Genomic DNA, 17723 nt, shown 5'->3' on the forward strand with positions numbered 1-17723 from the left:
ATAGTAGGTGTAAGGAAGTTTCCTCGTTCATTTTTAGGTAGTTAAATCAATCCTGTTTTTCAACTGTTAAATCAGCAAAGCAAATTAACATGGCGATACTTATTTCCTTTAAGTAACCATTGTTTTTTTTTTGCTTTTTTGCTTATTCTATAAGCGAATAGAATCCGAGACAGATGTGTATTTCGGGAGGCCATTTTTACTGAGAAAAAATGTGCCGAAGTGATTTCATAACTCAGTTCATTATAGATAAAACTATACTATAAAATTGCATGTGTGTGCGACAGGCTGTAATGCCGGCCACATACATAACGGTCTACCGGAGAGGTCTGCCTGTGCAGGTGTACCTGCACAGGTTTACCGCGTGTGTGGGACATATCGGGTATGCCGGAGAGCTCTTCAATTCGTTTCGAGATGGACATGGAATGGGTTGAAAACGACGATGCACTTTCACTGATGTGAAAAAGAAGCGAACAAAGTGGTGTAAAAACTGGTTATTATAAAGAAAAACGTATAGTCACGTGAATTTAATGGCTGTATTGAAATTCGAACATGCAGATTACAAAAACTACAAACATCTCCGAATGGATGAGATCTATATATTTCGATGAATCTGTCAGAACTCTCTTTGAATTCAGTGGCGCCACATTCTTTCCGCAAGATATATGGAAGTTTGTACCACGTGGGCAAACCGTACACTACACTTGCCACAGACAGCAGATAACAACTGATGCGACCTGCGCAGGCCATTGGCGAACATGCACACACGCACAGGTTTATCGTAAGGTGCTTCTTTAAAAATTGATTTTTAATCTTGCGCCGGTCGCCTGCACCGGCTAAAAAAACTGCACAGGTTTGTTCCAATACACGCTCCAGTCTAACTGTGCCAGACTGGCCTGCACAGTCTGCCTGTGTTTAATAATAAAAATAAAAATAAATAACTGTGCGTTTGTGGAGGCTCTAAAAAGGTTCTTAAATTAGTACAAATATTTTAGGGGTGGTATATTTCGACCCCAGAAACACGTCTATAAGGTTTCTTTCGCGATTCTTTTTTAAATTTGGTATTTTTCAAAAAAAATGGATTTTTTTAATTTTTAATTAAAAAATATCTTAATATTAATTAAGATATTATATTGAGAACCACAGTTTTTTTTCTGGGTTTTCTTTTTTGTAAACATAATCTACTACCGATGATGAGCACCCACGAGGTTTCATAAAAGTCGGCGCCCCTGTATAGTGTAATCCTTCATCTTTAATTTCCTTCTTCATTTGTGTAATAATACTTAGCCAGATTTACATAAAACGTTAAATGCCCAACGCTTATTTTGCTACTTTTTCGGACTATTTAATGGACTAAAATGTTTCTTTTTGATGTTCAAATAAATTTGCATTAATTTTATTGAAGAACTCAATTTTAAATATTTTCTCCATTTGTTGCCAAATTGACGACTCACTTTATATAAATTGATGGTTCTCGTAGATTTACAGCAACTGTTCGCCTGTTGGTTGGTGGTAAGCTAAATGTACACATGACCCCTCCCCAAGTTAAGGTTACCATCATATCCGAATCGCAAGCTAATCTTTTACTGAAAAATGACAAATTGATCAAGGGCGGTGACAGTTCAGGAGAAATATTAAATAACACAGGTATAAGTTAAAAAAAAGTACATTTTTGATATGTTAATGAAAACATTTTCTTATTCAGGTACAATGGAGTATCAGCAAACAACCAGACAACTCTCTGTAAGTTTCCGAAATATGCAACTGAAGAAAATCAAGAGAGCAGAAAAGAAAGGCACTGAGAGTGTGATGGATGAGAAGTTTTCATTATTTTTCCAGTCTCAGTTCAGTGTTGGGGGTGGAGAATTAATGTTCCAGGTAAAATCATTTTTTTTTGCTGTGAGATAATTTTATTAGTAGTATTGAAAAAAAGACTAAAGAAAGAGCATATTATCGTCAAAGTTAGAGAATCCCCAAAGGTAGTTTAATATAGCTATGTGATATTCTGGTTTATCAGTGGCGTCCTATTCTTTTTAAATTGTTAAAATATAAATTCGGGTAGAGTCATTAATTTGCTGGTTTATTGTTTTATATTGCGTCAATAAATGTTAATATTAAAAAAAATGTAATTATTTAATAACAAAAATACTGGTACGCTACTGAAACTACTAAATAAAATTCATAAAACTCGTTTATACAAGAGCCTCTTCATCTACTTACTCGACGAGCTGCCACTGATAATTATTTAATTTTAATATAATTAGGAGTCGTAAAGTGGTCGCATATAAAGAAGGAGCGCTATGTAGTTGCGTCATTGATGACGATCCTGTCTCCTTTAGTTGTCAACACTGTGTTGGAAATATGTTTAGGTTAATAGAGTGGGTTGCATTTCTATTTTGTGACTGTCATATGCTTTTGCCGGACAGACATTAGGTTGTCATTAACAGTATGCTTGATTAGAGTTAATTTATCTATCTATTGCAGGTGTGGACTCTTAGTTTGCCTGTAGTCGTTATCGTTCACGGCAATCAAGAGCCCCACGCTTGGGCCACAATAACGTGGGACAACGCATTCAGTGAGCCAGGAAGGTGCCCGTTTCAAGTACCAGACAAAGTAAGTAAACAATCTCTGTTGCGTTTAGTGCGTTAAAAATTTAGCTAAACTTTATTCTGAAAGTACACGCTCGAGTGAGTACTTTGAGCAGAAGATTAATCATTTTCTGCAAAACAAGGTGCACAATATGCTTGGTTGTATTCACGGCAAATAGTTCATACTTGATAGTTGATCTTTTTTGTTTGATAGGCGAATTTGTATAATTCTTATCCTATAAACTTTTAGTCACGTGATTAAGCTTGACAGGCACAGCGTTGTCCACTTTTACATATATTCTTGTAATCAAAATATTTAAGAAACAAAAATAAATTAATTATAAATATGTATAGCTATAAACAGTTATTTACATCAACAAAACTCACCTTCTTAACAGCACTTATGAGACATAACATTACTACCGCTTTCCTGTTCATACCTACCGTTTCCTGTTACTTCTGTTCGCGACAGGCGGAACTACGGCTCTCTAGGAGCACGACGGCTGGAACGAAAACGCGCGACAGCTGGAGCGAACACGCGCGACGGCTGGAGCTAAACAGGTCGCTATGCGGTTACTACAGTTTCAGCTAACTTCAAGAGCGATTATAAATAATTTATTTGCAAATTATAAATCTATATATATATAAATCATCAACGCCCAGACCAAACCCTTGACCCTAGAAAGCTGAAATTTTGCACAGAGGTTCTTTTTATGATGTTTACGTGAGATAAGAAAGGATTTTTTTAAATTCATTTCCTAAGGGGGTAAAAAGGGGGTGGAATATTACAATATTTTTTATTTAAAAAACGGTCAAGTTTTCGAAAAAAAAACGCTTAAACACGTATATTTTATTTTCTTTTTTTACATATTTTGAGATTTTTTAAAAATGTATACAGGGTGTCACGAAAAATCTGATCATTGATTAACCACGATCCTGCTTAAAGCGCTTGACGTAAAAAGTTGATTTTTGGAAAACGGATTTACTTTAGGGTGTAGAGGTTCGATAAGAAGGGATTTTTCGAAACTCGAATTCTAAGGGGGTGAAACCACCCCTCAAATATTAAAATATTTTTTATTGAAAAACCGGTGAGTTTTTCGGAAACACTCTTAAACACGTATATTTTATTTTGTTGTTTTACATATTTTAAGATTTTTATAAAATTTATACAGGGTGTTTCATAAAATATGGCCATTGAATAATCACGATTCTACTTAAACTGCTTGACGTTTAAAGCTGATTTTTGGCAAGCGGATTGACTGTGGGGTGTAGAGGTTCGATAAGGAGGGGTTTCTCGAACCTCAAATTCCAAGAGGGTGAAAACGTCCCTCAAATAATCTATACTAATATATAACATTCTTAAATGACTCACTGATTTATCACGATCCTGCTCAAACCACTCAACGTAAGAAGCTCAATTTTGGCATACAGGTTGATTCTACGGTGTAGTGGTTCAATAAGAAGGGATTTTTCGAAATCCCAGTTCCAAGGGGGTGAAACCACCCCTCAAATATTACCATATTTTTTATTTAAAAAACGATCAAGTTTCCGAAAAAACGCTCGTACACGTATATTTTATTTTGTTTTTTACATATTTTAAGATTTTTTAAAAATGTATACAGGGTGTTTCGAAAAATCTGGTCATTGATTAATCACGATCCTGCTTAAAGCGCTTGACGTAAAAAGCTGATTTTTGGAAAACGGATTGACTTTAGGGTTTAGAGGTTCGATAAGAGGGGATTTTTCGAAACTCTAATTCTAAGGGGGTGACACCACCCCTCAAATATTAGAATATTTTTTATTTAAAAACCGGTGTAAAAAAAACGTATATTTTATTTTGTTGTTTTACATATTTTAAGTTTTTTTTATAAATTTATACAGGGTGTTTCATAAAATATGACCATTGAGTAATCACGATTCTGCTTAAACTGCTTGACGTTTAAAGCTGATTTTGGCAAACGGATTGACTGTGGGGTGTAGAGGTTCGATGAGGAGGGGTTTCTCTAATCTCAAATTCCAAGAAGAAAACGCCCCTCAAATATTACAGTATTTGTTATTTAAAAAACGGTTAGTCTTTCAGGAAAACGCTTGGACACGTATAATTTATTTTGTTTTTTACATATTTTTAATTTTTTTAAAAAATCATACAGGGTGTTCCAAAAAGTTGGGTAATTGATTAACCACGATTCTGCTCCAGTTTGTATGTTAATGGAAATTCTTGCTTTGCTTTATCATATCACCATTACAAATGATTAATTCGACGCGAACGAAGTCGCGGGTACATGCTAGTAATCTATAATTTTGTCGTCATTACGATCGTCGTTCTTCAGTAACAGGTTCCTGATTTGTTGTGGACCGCGACACGACGTTACAAAAAAATACCGCTCCAAAATCGCGTTACTCAAATACCGACACATCACTACTTCATATTGAAAGAGGTTCTAAAAATAAAATATTCGACTGCAAGGTCGACTAGTTAAATTTATAAGCTTAAAATATCACAACACAATTCATTTGCACGAAAAACTTTTAATACAAAACTAAAGTCTCAAAACGAATGACAACGTCAGGAAATAAATAAATAAATGTGACAACTGCACATTTTTTACAGTAGAGCTACCACCTGAAACCCCAGTGGGAAATTCAAATTTCAGTTAGTCAGCACGACGCCGAATATATGTCCGTGGTTGGCAACAATGAATTTAAATTTGCGTCCTCGATTACGTAACTAAAAGTTTAATTGGTATCGAATATACTTATTGCATTGATATAAAGGCTACATTTTAATAAATAATGATTTAGGTTCCATGGGGTAAAGTGAAAGAGACGTTGTCTCAGAAGTTCAAATGGGCCACTGGACGCGGTTTGACCGAAGATAATCTGCGTTTCCTCGCTGAGAAAGCTTTCCGTGGAAACTACAGTGAGTCAAGCAACTGTATGCTCAGTTGGGCACAGTTCTGCAAGGAACCACTGAGCGACAGAAATTTTACTTTCTGGGAATGGTTCTTTGCAATAATGAAATTGACCAGAGAACATTTGAGAGGACCATGGGTTGATGGGTAAGATAATCATATACATTGAGTGTTTATAGGCTTGGTGCATTCTCCGCCGGTGCTGCCACCATCGGAGAATATCGTAAACAAACAAATACACCGGTTTAAATAGCGAGAGTACGAATAATTTATTATTTTATTATTCTAAAAGTGTTAGGAAGTATAATTTGTGAGAATTTTAAAAATAAAAATAAAAACTTAAATATAAATATATATAATATAAATTGTATTATAATTTATTATTGCAGAAAACAACTTTTTAGATGAGTTCAACTACGGTAGCGAGCATAGTTTTAATCACCGGTTTTGATAGCAGGGCATATTTGGGGCTATTTCGGCTATAACGAAATTTTTTTAAAGGTACATAATTATAAATTTTAGAAGATGTTAATAAAACATTTAATCACCAGTTGATTAAAAAAAGTATACCATTAATATTCCAAATTATATCTTATCCTCTCATAGTATATGTCTATTTAATTTTTTGATTATGTAACGAGCACTTTGTTTACTCACTTGTTTCGGCGAACTGCTTGAATCAATTTTTGCTATTGATCAAATCGGTGTGAGAACCTATGAAGCTATAAAATGTTGTTTTGGAAGAGTTGAATATCCGGGAAAGTTGAGTTGTTGAATGTTATTGCACCGAACAACGCCCTAATTACGCTCTCCTTTATGCGTTAACACTTTTTCGGTAATATTTACATTTGAAATTGTCACAACACAACACGACGCCTAGTTCGAATTCTTTTTCACTTATTTTTTACTACCTGAAACAGCGTTATATCACACAAACCTCGTACCTGAGTGTTTTATAGTCTCAATAACTGCACTAGCAAAAAACTAAAATACTTATATATTATGACAAAACCCCGATTTCAGTATTATTTTAATGTGCTCAACATGACGGCGCGGCGGCGTGAAATAGGTACTGATAATTTCAGATTTTTGCTGTTGAAGCGCTGCGGTCGGAATTCGTTCAAATCAGCTGAAATGCACCGAGCCTATACAAATGTTTGCTCTCACATACAACTATTATTTACAAAATTAATTATGTTACAGCGCCATTATGGGTTTCGTGAAGAAGAAACAGGCCGAGGAAATGCTTTCTACTTGCCAAGCTGGTACTTTCCTTCTAAGATTTTCAGACAGTGAATTAGGTGGCATTACTATAGCGTGGGTTTCCGGTAAGGCATTTAAATTATCATGAAACAAATATATACCTAAACGTTTTTTTGATCACATTTTAGATACACAGGAGGTGTTCAGTTTGCAGCCGTTTACCTCTAAGGACTTTTCGGTGCGATCCCTTGCGGACAGAATTGCCGACTTGGGCCATTTGGTGACGTTGTATCCGGACACGGCGAAAGAAATATACTTTCAGAAATATTATACGCCATTTCAAGGTATTTTAATCCCCTTTTTAATTATGAATAATCAGTCTTTGTATAATATTGTTATTTTTTTCTAATTGACAATTTTATCACAACTCTTTAAAAAAACTGTACATACATATTAAAACTTTGTGGGTACAAAACACTTGATTTAATTATGACCTTCATATTTATTTTATCTTCTATAGCAGTTTACATTTCTTTTTTCCAGAACAACGGCCGTCAACTAATGGATATATTAAGCCTGTATTGGTAACACAAGTACTTGGACTGGCTGGAACCAACTACAATACACCTCCTCACGCTTTTATGAGTCCAGATCCCACTAGAGATACACCTTCTGTGGATAGCAGGTAAGCTGTTTTTTCTTTTTAAGCCTTTATTTTTTATAGTTTATTATTATTACTTTCATAATATAAGGTCCTTTATACATGAACTTTGTTGTCTTAATACTTACTTGTATGTGGATATGTGATTTGTTTGTCCATTCAAAATGAAAACTTCGAATTGATCGTTTAATCGCTTCTGATGGTGCTTGGCTCTCAGATCAGATGGCTATTTAATTTTCGGCTCAAATACTTCTATCCCTGCTCCTACTTTGATTTTGGAAGCATCAGGCAGGTTGCCACTCTGCATTTTGCAGAGATTTTGCCTTGCTGTACGTTGCTCTACTTTAATGTACCAAGTATCATGGGTCTTACCGCTTAAAAAATTGATCTTGTTTTAACGTGCACATTAAGCCGAAGAGTTTTTTGTGAGTAATTGTTCTTGTCTTCGTAATTGGCGAAGTCATACTATGTTTAGAACGTCAGTTTGGAGGTGGGGTAATATCATAGTTTAAGGAAAAGAGTAGTTGCACTCTCCCAAATATTTTCTGTCAGTTTTTACAATCTGTCGAATATCGGCAGATTGCAGAGCGTTTCAGTTGAGTTCCGTCCGTCGACCTGCGAGGTTCGAGCGTTGCGTCCCAGCACAGAGACGGATTGACAAAAAATGAGTGCCTTACTGTGTGGTGCTATTGGTTGTAGTAATAATTCAAAAAATTGTGCTTTGAATTTTTTTTTGAGAGTCATTTGTGATCATGTTTTTGTTCAGGTTAATTTTATCCTGACTGATTACTACTTAATAATTTGATATTATTTTCGTTTAAACCTCAATTTTTTATCGATTTTACTTTTGACAACCATCCCTTGCTTGCTGTTTAACGAACTGCACCATCATTGAACAAAAATTTGCTAGTACCGAAAATACCGAAAAAAAAAATGGAAATCCCGGTTCCTTAGAGGCGTAGCACCGAAATTACCGGTTCCGAAAAACAGCTCCCGTTCCGGAAACGCTATAACGTACCATAACCGTGATTTTCCCTATACAGGGTGAGTTTTAAATAAGTGCAAATACTTTTAGGGGTAGTATATTTTGGCACCAGACATATGAGGATTTTTCTGCGCAATTTTTTTTTGAAAAAAAATCTGGATTTAGTATTTTTTTTAGTTTTTAGTTAAAATAAAATAATTTATTGATAATATGATCACTAGGGTTCAGTTTAGGGTTCAACCGGAAATTCCCGGTTCTTTTGAGATATCAAAGAACCGGGACTCGAAAATATTAACTCCTGGTTCTTTCGGTACCTTCGGGACTCGGTAACAATAACTAAAAAATTATTCTTTTATTACGTGAGAAAGTAGTGATGCTATTTCTCATTGTTCTTGCTTCTTTTCTCTTTTGAAATTTCTGTAATGTTTGTTAGCAATTATTGAAGTTTAAATATGTTATTTTATTATTTAGTACAATGTGTTGTTGAATGTATTAGTTATCCAAAGAAAATCATCTAACCCATATATATCTACAAAACAAACATATTAATGTTAAAATTAAACTTGTTTTAAATTCAAAAAAAAGTTGTAGAAAATCTTTGAAATAGATAATAAAATATGTCATATATTTTTTCCGCATTTCTTCCCATCAAGATGATACAGAAGAATTGTTACTTACACGAAATGTGAAAATATTCTGTTTTCAAGCAAATTTTTAACCGATGATGAATTTTATTTTATTCTGAACTCATATTTTCCTAAATACATCTCTGTGAAACTATGGCGAGTGTCACTACTATACTTTGCCTAGTTATAGACCACGACTATACAGCTAGGTCAGTGGTCACGGGACGCGAGAACAAGGTCATATAAAGTGGCAGAAAAAGAACAAAGGATTTGACAAGGAGTAAAGCTACTAGTTTCTTTATACTATGGTCTTACTATCACGGTATATATCCAGCTCAAAATGTTAGTTTATTTCCGCCGGTCTCATATGCATATCATGAGAGCCTTTGTGGCTTTGCTGGTAATGTTCTTAATATGCATGTTTCATAGAATTTTCCTGTCCGTAGTTATTCCCAGATATTTGAATTCCTGTGATGGCAGTACTTCTTTTCCATCTAGTTGGATTTTTTTATTGGTCTTGAGATCATAAATTAAAAAGTTGTCTCACTCTAAAGTCAATTTCGAGGGAACAAAATGTGGTTATAGTTGACAGATAAACAATGCTTTAAACGTCAGTTGTCAAACGATCGGTAGCCAACTGGCGTTTAAAACATTGTTTATCTGTCAACCATATCCAACGGTTGTTCGCCCGAAATTGACTTAACATATTTAAATATCAGTTCCGCATATCTTTTTCACATAAAAATATTCTGACGCAATTGTCATCTTTCTTTAATCAGAGTGTATTCGATATTTTTTCAGTGTTCTATATAGATCATCACACTTATATGGTATGCTATTAACAAGCTGGGATATAAGTTAATATTTATATTTTTTTTGGAGAATTAAATGATCATGAAGTTCATGTATAACGTTCCTTATACAGGATGATAAGTTTGAAAAAAAAATAAAATATTTTATCTCTTAGCTTTCAGAGTATGCTCGATCTCTAAAAGAGGTTTATGGGTTATGAAAGAATATAACATATATTAGCTTTATATAATATGAGTGATAAAGATTTATAAACATTTTTATATCATATATGCTGTCTTTAAATATTTAAGAATTATTAATACAATTAAATTTGTGACAGTTATTATATTAGTTGTATTTTTATATCTATTTTATACATACGAAATCGCTTGTCTTGGCGTTTTGGATTTTGAAGTTTTTATACATTTTGTAAAGTTTATGAATTTAAATATAATATAACGTTTATATTTAATTAAAACAAATTTCTAATAAAATACTTTTTAAACTACATTTTCATTCCGTTATTTTATTCTATTCGTGTAGAATTTTTATTTCCCGATAATCCATTATATTTTACAATTATTACTCATATTTGTAACCCCTATGACAAATTACATGCTGCAAACAGACATAACCAGACACACTTGCAACTTTTTTTTGGTTTCAAGTTTATTACAAATTTTATTTTTCTTACACTATGTTTCAAGACATTAGTAATAGGTTGCATACTTGGAATAAAGGGAAATATATCATACTTGATGTTTCTTAGGTGCCAAGTTCATTTCTGCATTAGATAAATTAAATATTTGATAAATTTTTGGAAATGTAAAAACCATAAAAGATAAGTTAGTAGGCAACAATATAACTTTTAATATACTCAAAAATTAATATTTAATTTAGGAAAAAGTAAAAAGTCTCCTGGTATAAATCTATTTTCCATAAAAAAACTTTTTAATTATATTACATGTGAAATATTTAACGTGTCTTGAACTTTATTTAAATATTGATTTATGATATAAGTTTTTCTTCTCAAAATTCGTGATGTCTCTCTCATTGATTGTTATTTTCATAGCCACTATGACGCCGATTCTTTTCGATAGGATGGTATTCGTGATTATACAGGGTGAGTCTTAAATAAATGCAAATATTTTTATTGGTGGTATACCGGGTGCGTCTCAGAAGTGGCAAACCCCTATAACTTTTTTATTTTTTCAGATAAAAAAACGATATGTTAGTATATGACATAAATTAGGATTGATTGGTGTATTCAGTTTTTGGTCACTTCCTGTTTCACCGAAAATGACTACAACTTTTGATTTTTAAATGGCACCCTCGGTATTTTTTTACTTTATTCGATAGAAAATGACATTCTGAATCGAATGCCATGTCAACTTTTGACATTCTCGCTTAATAAAAAATTGTATTTTAAAATTCAATCTAGAGTGCCATGGCTATGTTAAAAACACTTATTCTTCATCAAGGAGCATTGGAAAAATAAATTTGATTGTCCAATCTTTTTAGCGAGGGGTAAACCGCAGAGGAATTATGGTGTACACTATGAAGGAATTCTACAGGAATTCCAAGGAATTACGAGGAATTCCAAGGAATTCCATAGGAATTACTAGGAATTCCAATTATTTCCGTAAGAATTCCAATGAATTCCAAGGAATTACAAGCAACTTTATAAAAAATTAACGAACATTAGTAAACCATGAATACTATAATAGGTAGTACTAAATTTAAAGAAAAACGTTTTGCAGGCGATTTTTTACTATCCGTTTTTCGTTTTAGAATCGCTTCCAAAATTTCCCAATATCAAATATCTACAGGTTAGATAGATATTCTTTTAATTTAATATTGTACCCTCGATTATATATCTAAAATATATTCCAATAGTACGGCCGAACCACCCCCGAGAGATCTACTTATAACGTTCCCTGATTTCGCCATTTTAAAGAAACCCTCATAAGATTTTTTTATTCAGTACTCAGAAAGTGTAAAGTTGATTTTTTCATTTCCTCGGAATAATACCTAGGTATATACTATAGGGAAATTAATACCACTTTGGGTGCACTTCATCAATGATACCATGCGTAATCTTATGGAATTTACTGGTGATCGTATTATGACGTGCAACTGAAGTTTTATTAATTTCCTTTCCTATAGATACGAGTATAACTAGGTACCTATCATTTTCAAAAAATCTCGAGAAAAATTAATTTTAATAAGTAAGTTCCGACATATTTCCAGTATTTTCACCTCATGATCCCCTATTAGTCCTAAAATTTAACTAAAAAAACGTAAATCTCGTAAGAGTACTTTTTATTGTTAGATCTAGTACTTATAGAGACATTAGACATTTATAAAAATCACCAGAAAATTCATAGCGGAACTGCGAAACCGAGGTGGCAACGCTGGTTCAGACTGAAAGAGTTACCGAGTTCGTACCACGGAAGACCTTGAATGATTGACCTTGACCTTGAAGACCAGGAATTCCAAGGAATTCCGAAGGAATTACGAGGAATTCTGAGGAATTATTTGAGTAAAAGGAATTACGGTGTACACTTTTCCCTCTGCGGTTTACCCCTCGCTTTTTAGTGTCTTTTCCTGGGCAGTTAAAAAATGCTCAAATCGTATTTTTAATCATATCTCAGTTTTTTCAAATGGAACGAGGGTGGCTCATTAGCATATTTGGAAAAAACATTTTTTTACGAATAATTTGATACCACACACTTGGTATTTCAAGTCAAATTTTCGTTACGAACCGCAAATTATAATTTCAAATAAACTATATGCGAAAATGTCAAAAGTTGACATATGATATGTCATTCTATTCAGAGTGACATATACTATCGAATAAAGTAAAAAAATACCTGAGGTGCCATTTAAAAATCAAAAGTTGTAGTCGTTTCCGGTGAAACCGGAAGTGACCGAAAACAATTGAATACGTCAATCAATCCTAATTTATGTCATATACTAACATACCAAATCCCGTTTTTTAACAAAAAAAAATAAAAAAGTTACGACGCATACCGGGTGCGTCTCAAAAGTGGCTCGCCCCTGTGGCTTACAGCCTAACCAAATCGCCCCCAGGAACAGATCTATGAGTTTTTTGCGATTTAAAAAAAAATAGTTAAAAATGTAATATCTTGATAATATGGCAACATAGGTTGTAAATTAATTTAGGAGAAGGAAAAAAAACAGAAAAAATCCAGTAGTTCCCAAATTTTAAGCCAAAAAATATATATTTTTTTTTAATTTTTAAAGTAATATAAGTCTTATTTTGGCCTAATTTGAAAAACGGCAGACACAGAATATATATTTCTTTTATCGAGATCTCCCACTCCTAAAAATATTTGCACTTATATAAGACTCACACTGTATATTTACACCGTTGAATATAAATACTAAGAACGGAACATAGACACAAAATTTGCGTTACAGCGGCGGTATTTTAATAAACAAACAAAAGATTTTGCCGGTTTTCTTAAAAAATATACAAATTTTTAATAGAAATAAATACATTATAGTTCATACCAAATAAACTTTTTAGTGACGTGATTAAGCTTGACCGACACAGCGTTGCCTACTTTTACATATTTTCTTTTAATCAAAATATCTTAGGAAATAAAAATGAATTAATTATAAATATATGTATACAGTTATTGTTCACATTAACAAAACTCTTTAACAGCACTTAAGGGACATAAAGGGCCATTACTATCGCTTTCCCGTTCACGGCTGTTGAGCTGCTTCGGCATCTGGTACATTTCACACTAAAAGCGGTTTTAAAAAGAATTTTCGACTGCAAGGTCTACTAGTAAAAATTTGAAGCTTAAAGTATCACAACACAATTCACTTAAACCAAAAACTCGTAATACAAAACCAGTGTGTCAAAACGAACGACACCATGCCAGGAAATAAATAAATAAATGTGTCAACTTGACATTTTTTACAGCAGAGCTACCACCTGAATCCCCAGCGGAATATTTAAATTCCAGTTAGTCAGCCCGGCGCCGAAAATGTCCATGGTTGGCAACAATGAATTTAAAATCGGGCCCTCGATTACGTAGCTAAAAGTTTAATTGGTATCACTTATAGAGTGTCAATAAACTCGAAAGATTTTAACATTTTTATATTGAGATAAGTTTTAAGTATGCCATGGTTATGGTCTGTGTTGCAGCAGTGTTAAGTCTGGTTGTGTTCTGTTTACAGCTATGCCGGATCTGTGGCCACCACCGCTACCGCACCTCAGTTAGGCATGGACTACTTGGATCAGTTGGACGACAACAGTTACGCAGCTCTCGGCCTCAATAACGATTTCGATCTCATGATGAATTACGGCAAATAAAAAACAGAAAGATAAGTTAGGAAGGTATTGTTGTTTTTTAATTCCACGATCTACGAGAGTTTCTGTTACTTGAAGGGATACTGTGGCAGCTAGTAGTAGGTTTTTTTTAATAAAATTGAGCCATATATGTGTAATTAAAATGCCATTATACAATTTAGGGTGAAACATTTGACGTTTCAACAAAAAACATTAATTTTACCTCAAAACGCCCTTCTTTGAAAAACAAAGCTGGAGCAATATTGCGAATGCTGCATCATTCTTATAAGATGATTATAATGATGATTCTTATAAGAATGATGCAGCATTCGCAATATTGCTCCAGCTTTGTTTTTCAAAGAAGGGCTACGCTGCGGCGGTCTCGGAGATCAGGTGTTGTAGCTGACAAAAGAGATAAAAGTTGATACATTTCTTTGCGGTATTGCCGGATTTTGCATCAAAATTTCAAACCGCACAAGTAGGCGTTTATGAAAAATGATGCATCTACGATTGGAACACATTTACCTACAAACGTAAAAACCGGCAACACTGTATGCTTTTTATTTTGTCTCTCTGTCTGTCAACTGGTCATTTATATTTATCTCTGTTGCATGCATTAAATACAGATGTTGTTTTTACACGATCAGAGAAGAACAATCGTAGAGAAACGACAAAAACCGTCGGCGTCGGCACTATTGAAGTGAGGGGGACCAAGTTTTGTGACCTTCAAATTGGCATATTTGAGAGATCGCCGGTTTCTAGCTACTCTGAGAGAAATTCAATGAAGGCAAAAGAAATGAAAAAAGCTATAAACTTCATTTAGGAATCATATTGAATAGTAACTATCTTTTAAGATTTAACACGGGTTTCCGCGGTTTGTGGATTTACCGCGTTCTAATCATTTTCTAACCTATTCCTTTTAGAGGGACATTTTCGAATCGTATCTGATAATATTGTTTGTTTCGAAATTAATATCTGAAAGTGTATTTTTTAATTAAAATTATAAATAAAACAATTTTAAGACAATTTCGAATATTTATCAGCTGTTATCACAAGAGTTAAAACAAACCAAAAAGTAAATAACATAATTAGAGTTGAGGGTTGGAACCGGGGTGTTACAACAGCAAAATAAAACACTAATTTACCGTAATACCCTAAAACACTTTACTTCTGCAGTGCATCAGCAGATGATTAAAACTATGTAACTGTATATTAAAAAATCATAGTTTACATAAAAAAACATATTACATTAATTTAAAGATAACACAATTTAAATTAGCGTCGCTAATATATTATATTCGCGATAAAATATTATTTAATTTTCTAATACAGAGTTTAAATTTTCTAATTATTTTTTATTAAACGCTAACAACCTGCACCTATTTTAAGTTTTAATAATATTTAGTTCTGAAAATTAGTTCTTTCTTTAAGTAATACTGTATGATCGAATAAAAACGGCGTCAACGATGGCTATGAAATGAAGATCGCTGTCATTTTATATGTAAAATTATATGGGAAATGTCATCGATCGTCATTTCCAAGCCAACCGGACGCCGTTTTTTTTCGATCATACGGTATTATAAGGTAAGGATAAAATATAGATTAATTAATTCAAAAAGGTTAATTATGTACACAAATAAAAAAACAGTAAGATTTCAGGACTTTATCGTTAACAATGGCAACGCTGGCCGTATTCCGAAAACACGTTGAGATGACAGTTAGCGGGTTTACCTCCCACTCCAAATTTTTAGGCGGGATTCATTTTGTCGCTTCTCTACGATTGTTCTTCTCTGACACCATTTCAACTTTGAGCGTCTTGATGGATCGTGTGTCGCCATATTCATAAAAGTTATAGTTATTCTAATGTAACTTGGAACTATTACCTTGGTATATTATCAATGTATTTAAATTAATTTATATAATCTGGGAAAATAAAACGATATAGAATTATTCTAATAGGAATATAGTATATGCGCAAACTTTTTATTAATTTCAAGAACACTATCTGCATTATTAAACATAAAAAAATAATTTTGAAAATAAATTTTATGTGTCGATTTAATGGTATTTTTTCTATATTCTCAGATATAGAAAAATAGAAATATTTGTCTGCTGGCACTCGCTTATGTCGTCTCAGTGTTGTCACTAATTGACTAATATTAAGTTTTAAGATGACACGATTTTTAAGTGCAGTAACTGGTAGTTTAAATAAAGTGAAACTATATTTACATAAATTCGGGAGGATATTTTCAGACTTAGTTTTTATCAAATATTAGGAGTTTGTCAAAATTGAATGTTAACATGTTGTTAGAATTAGTGTTGAAATTTTATCTCTATCTTAGAAACTAAAAGTATATTTACATGATCCTGAAGAATATATTTATTAAATAGAATTATACCTATATACAAGTTAGGACGCCTTAAAGTAGATAATGATACGGCTGTTGTAGTGCCTATACTTAATTAGATTTGTTTATATATTTGTCTGTGATTTTCATATACAAGAATAAGCTGTTTAAAGTTTTAAAGCTTTGTTGTGTTTTTGCCGACACAAAATAATTCGTTATATAAATTCAATGTAAACTTTTAGGTTATGTCATATTTGAATGAATGAATTTCTTTATCTGTCAAAGTCTAACTGTGCTCGATAATATACCACATGATAAAAAAAAACCGCATTAGCGATAGCTATTAAACGAAGATCGCTTTCATTTTATATGTAAAATTATATGGGAACTGTCATCGATCGTCATTTTAAAGCAGGGTTGGCATGATATATATATATATATATATATATATATATATATATATATATATATATATATATATATATATATATATATATATATATATATATATATATATATATATATATATATATATATATATATATCAATGATATATATCGGATATATATCATTGATATATATCATGATATTTATACCTTGATATATATCATGATATTTATAAAAAAATAAAACTCAACAATTAGAAAGAAAAAAACAAAAAAGATAATTTTGATTAGATCTGGGACAATTCAAATGCACCAAAAACTTTGCCAGAAACAGCATGAATTGATTCTGACTCCGACGAATCTGACGATGATTTACCATTAATGAAATTAATAAATCAAATATAAATTTGTTTGTTGTTAGTTTTAGAATATCTGTTTATTTTTTTGAATTTCCGTTTATTTTTTAGAATTTCCATTTATTTCTTAGAATTCCTGATTATTTTTTAGAATTCCTGTTTATTTTTTAGAAGTTCTGTTTATTTTTTTAGAATTTCTGTATATTTTTTATATATTTTTGTTTTAATGTTGTTCCTATTATGTACAAAAAACAATAATTAAGTTGAAATAAAAATATTTGCTTGAACTGTAGATTTTACTTGATACTAAACGCAGTTTTACGTAAAAAATAAAAAATAAATAAATATCAAAACTTGATATATATCGGATATACATCCGATATTTGATATTTATATAAATATCATGATATTTGCCAACCCTGTTTTGAAGCCAATTGGACGCCGTTTTTTTTTCGATCATATAGTTGTACCATACTCCCGCCTTATCATATTGTACCATACAATCGAAAAAAAAAACAGCGTCACTCAGAGTAGGATTCTTG

The 17723-nt window shown here is 32.4% G+C and overlaps 1 protein-coding gene across 5 annotated transcripts in view; it reads left to right on the forward strand.

Annotated features, from left to right (window-relative positions):
• The window catches only part of LOC115875164 (signal transducer and activator of transcription 5B-like), a 29031-nt gene extending 12198 nt beyond the window's left edge, over nucleotides 1–16833 (forward strand). For 4 of the 5 annotated variants that reach the window (XM_030890559.1, XM_030890561.1, XM_030890563.1 and 1 more), the window contains 8 exons: nucleotides 1478–1644; nucleotides 1703–1875; nucleotides 2482–2610; nucleotides 5388–5644; nucleotides 6701–6825; nucleotides 6889–7044; nucleotides 7244–7385; nucleotides 13980–16833. In XM_030890559.1, the coding sequence (XP_030746419.1) occupies nucleotides 1478–1644; nucleotides 1703–1875; nucleotides 2482–2610; nucleotides 5388–5644; nucleotides 6701–6825; nucleotides 6889–7044; nucleotides 7244–7385; nucleotides 13980–14115 (1285 nt within the window). In that variant the 3' untranslated portion in view covers nucleotides 14116–16833. Of the gene's footprint in view, nucleotides 1–1477; nucleotides 1645–1702; nucleotides 1876–2481; nucleotides 2611–5387; nucleotides 5645–6700; nucleotides 6826–6888; nucleotides 7045–7243; nucleotides 7386–9939; nucleotides 10111–13979 lie in introns of those variants that run through there. The other variant, XM_030890560.1, reaches the window with a different exon arrangement.
• The last annotated feature ends 890 nt before the right edge of the window (nucleotides 16834–17723 follow it).

The sequence above is a fragment of the Sitophilus oryzae genome, unplaced genomic scaffold (genome assembly GCF_002938485.1).
Source record: "Sitophilus oryzae breed Bouriz unplaced genomic scaffold, Soryzae_2.0 scaffold_1350_pilon_pilon, whole genome shotgun sequence".
Taxonomy (NCBI): domain Eukaryota; kingdom Metazoa; phylum Arthropoda; class Insecta; order Coleoptera; family Curculionidae; genus Sitophilus; species Sitophilus oryzae.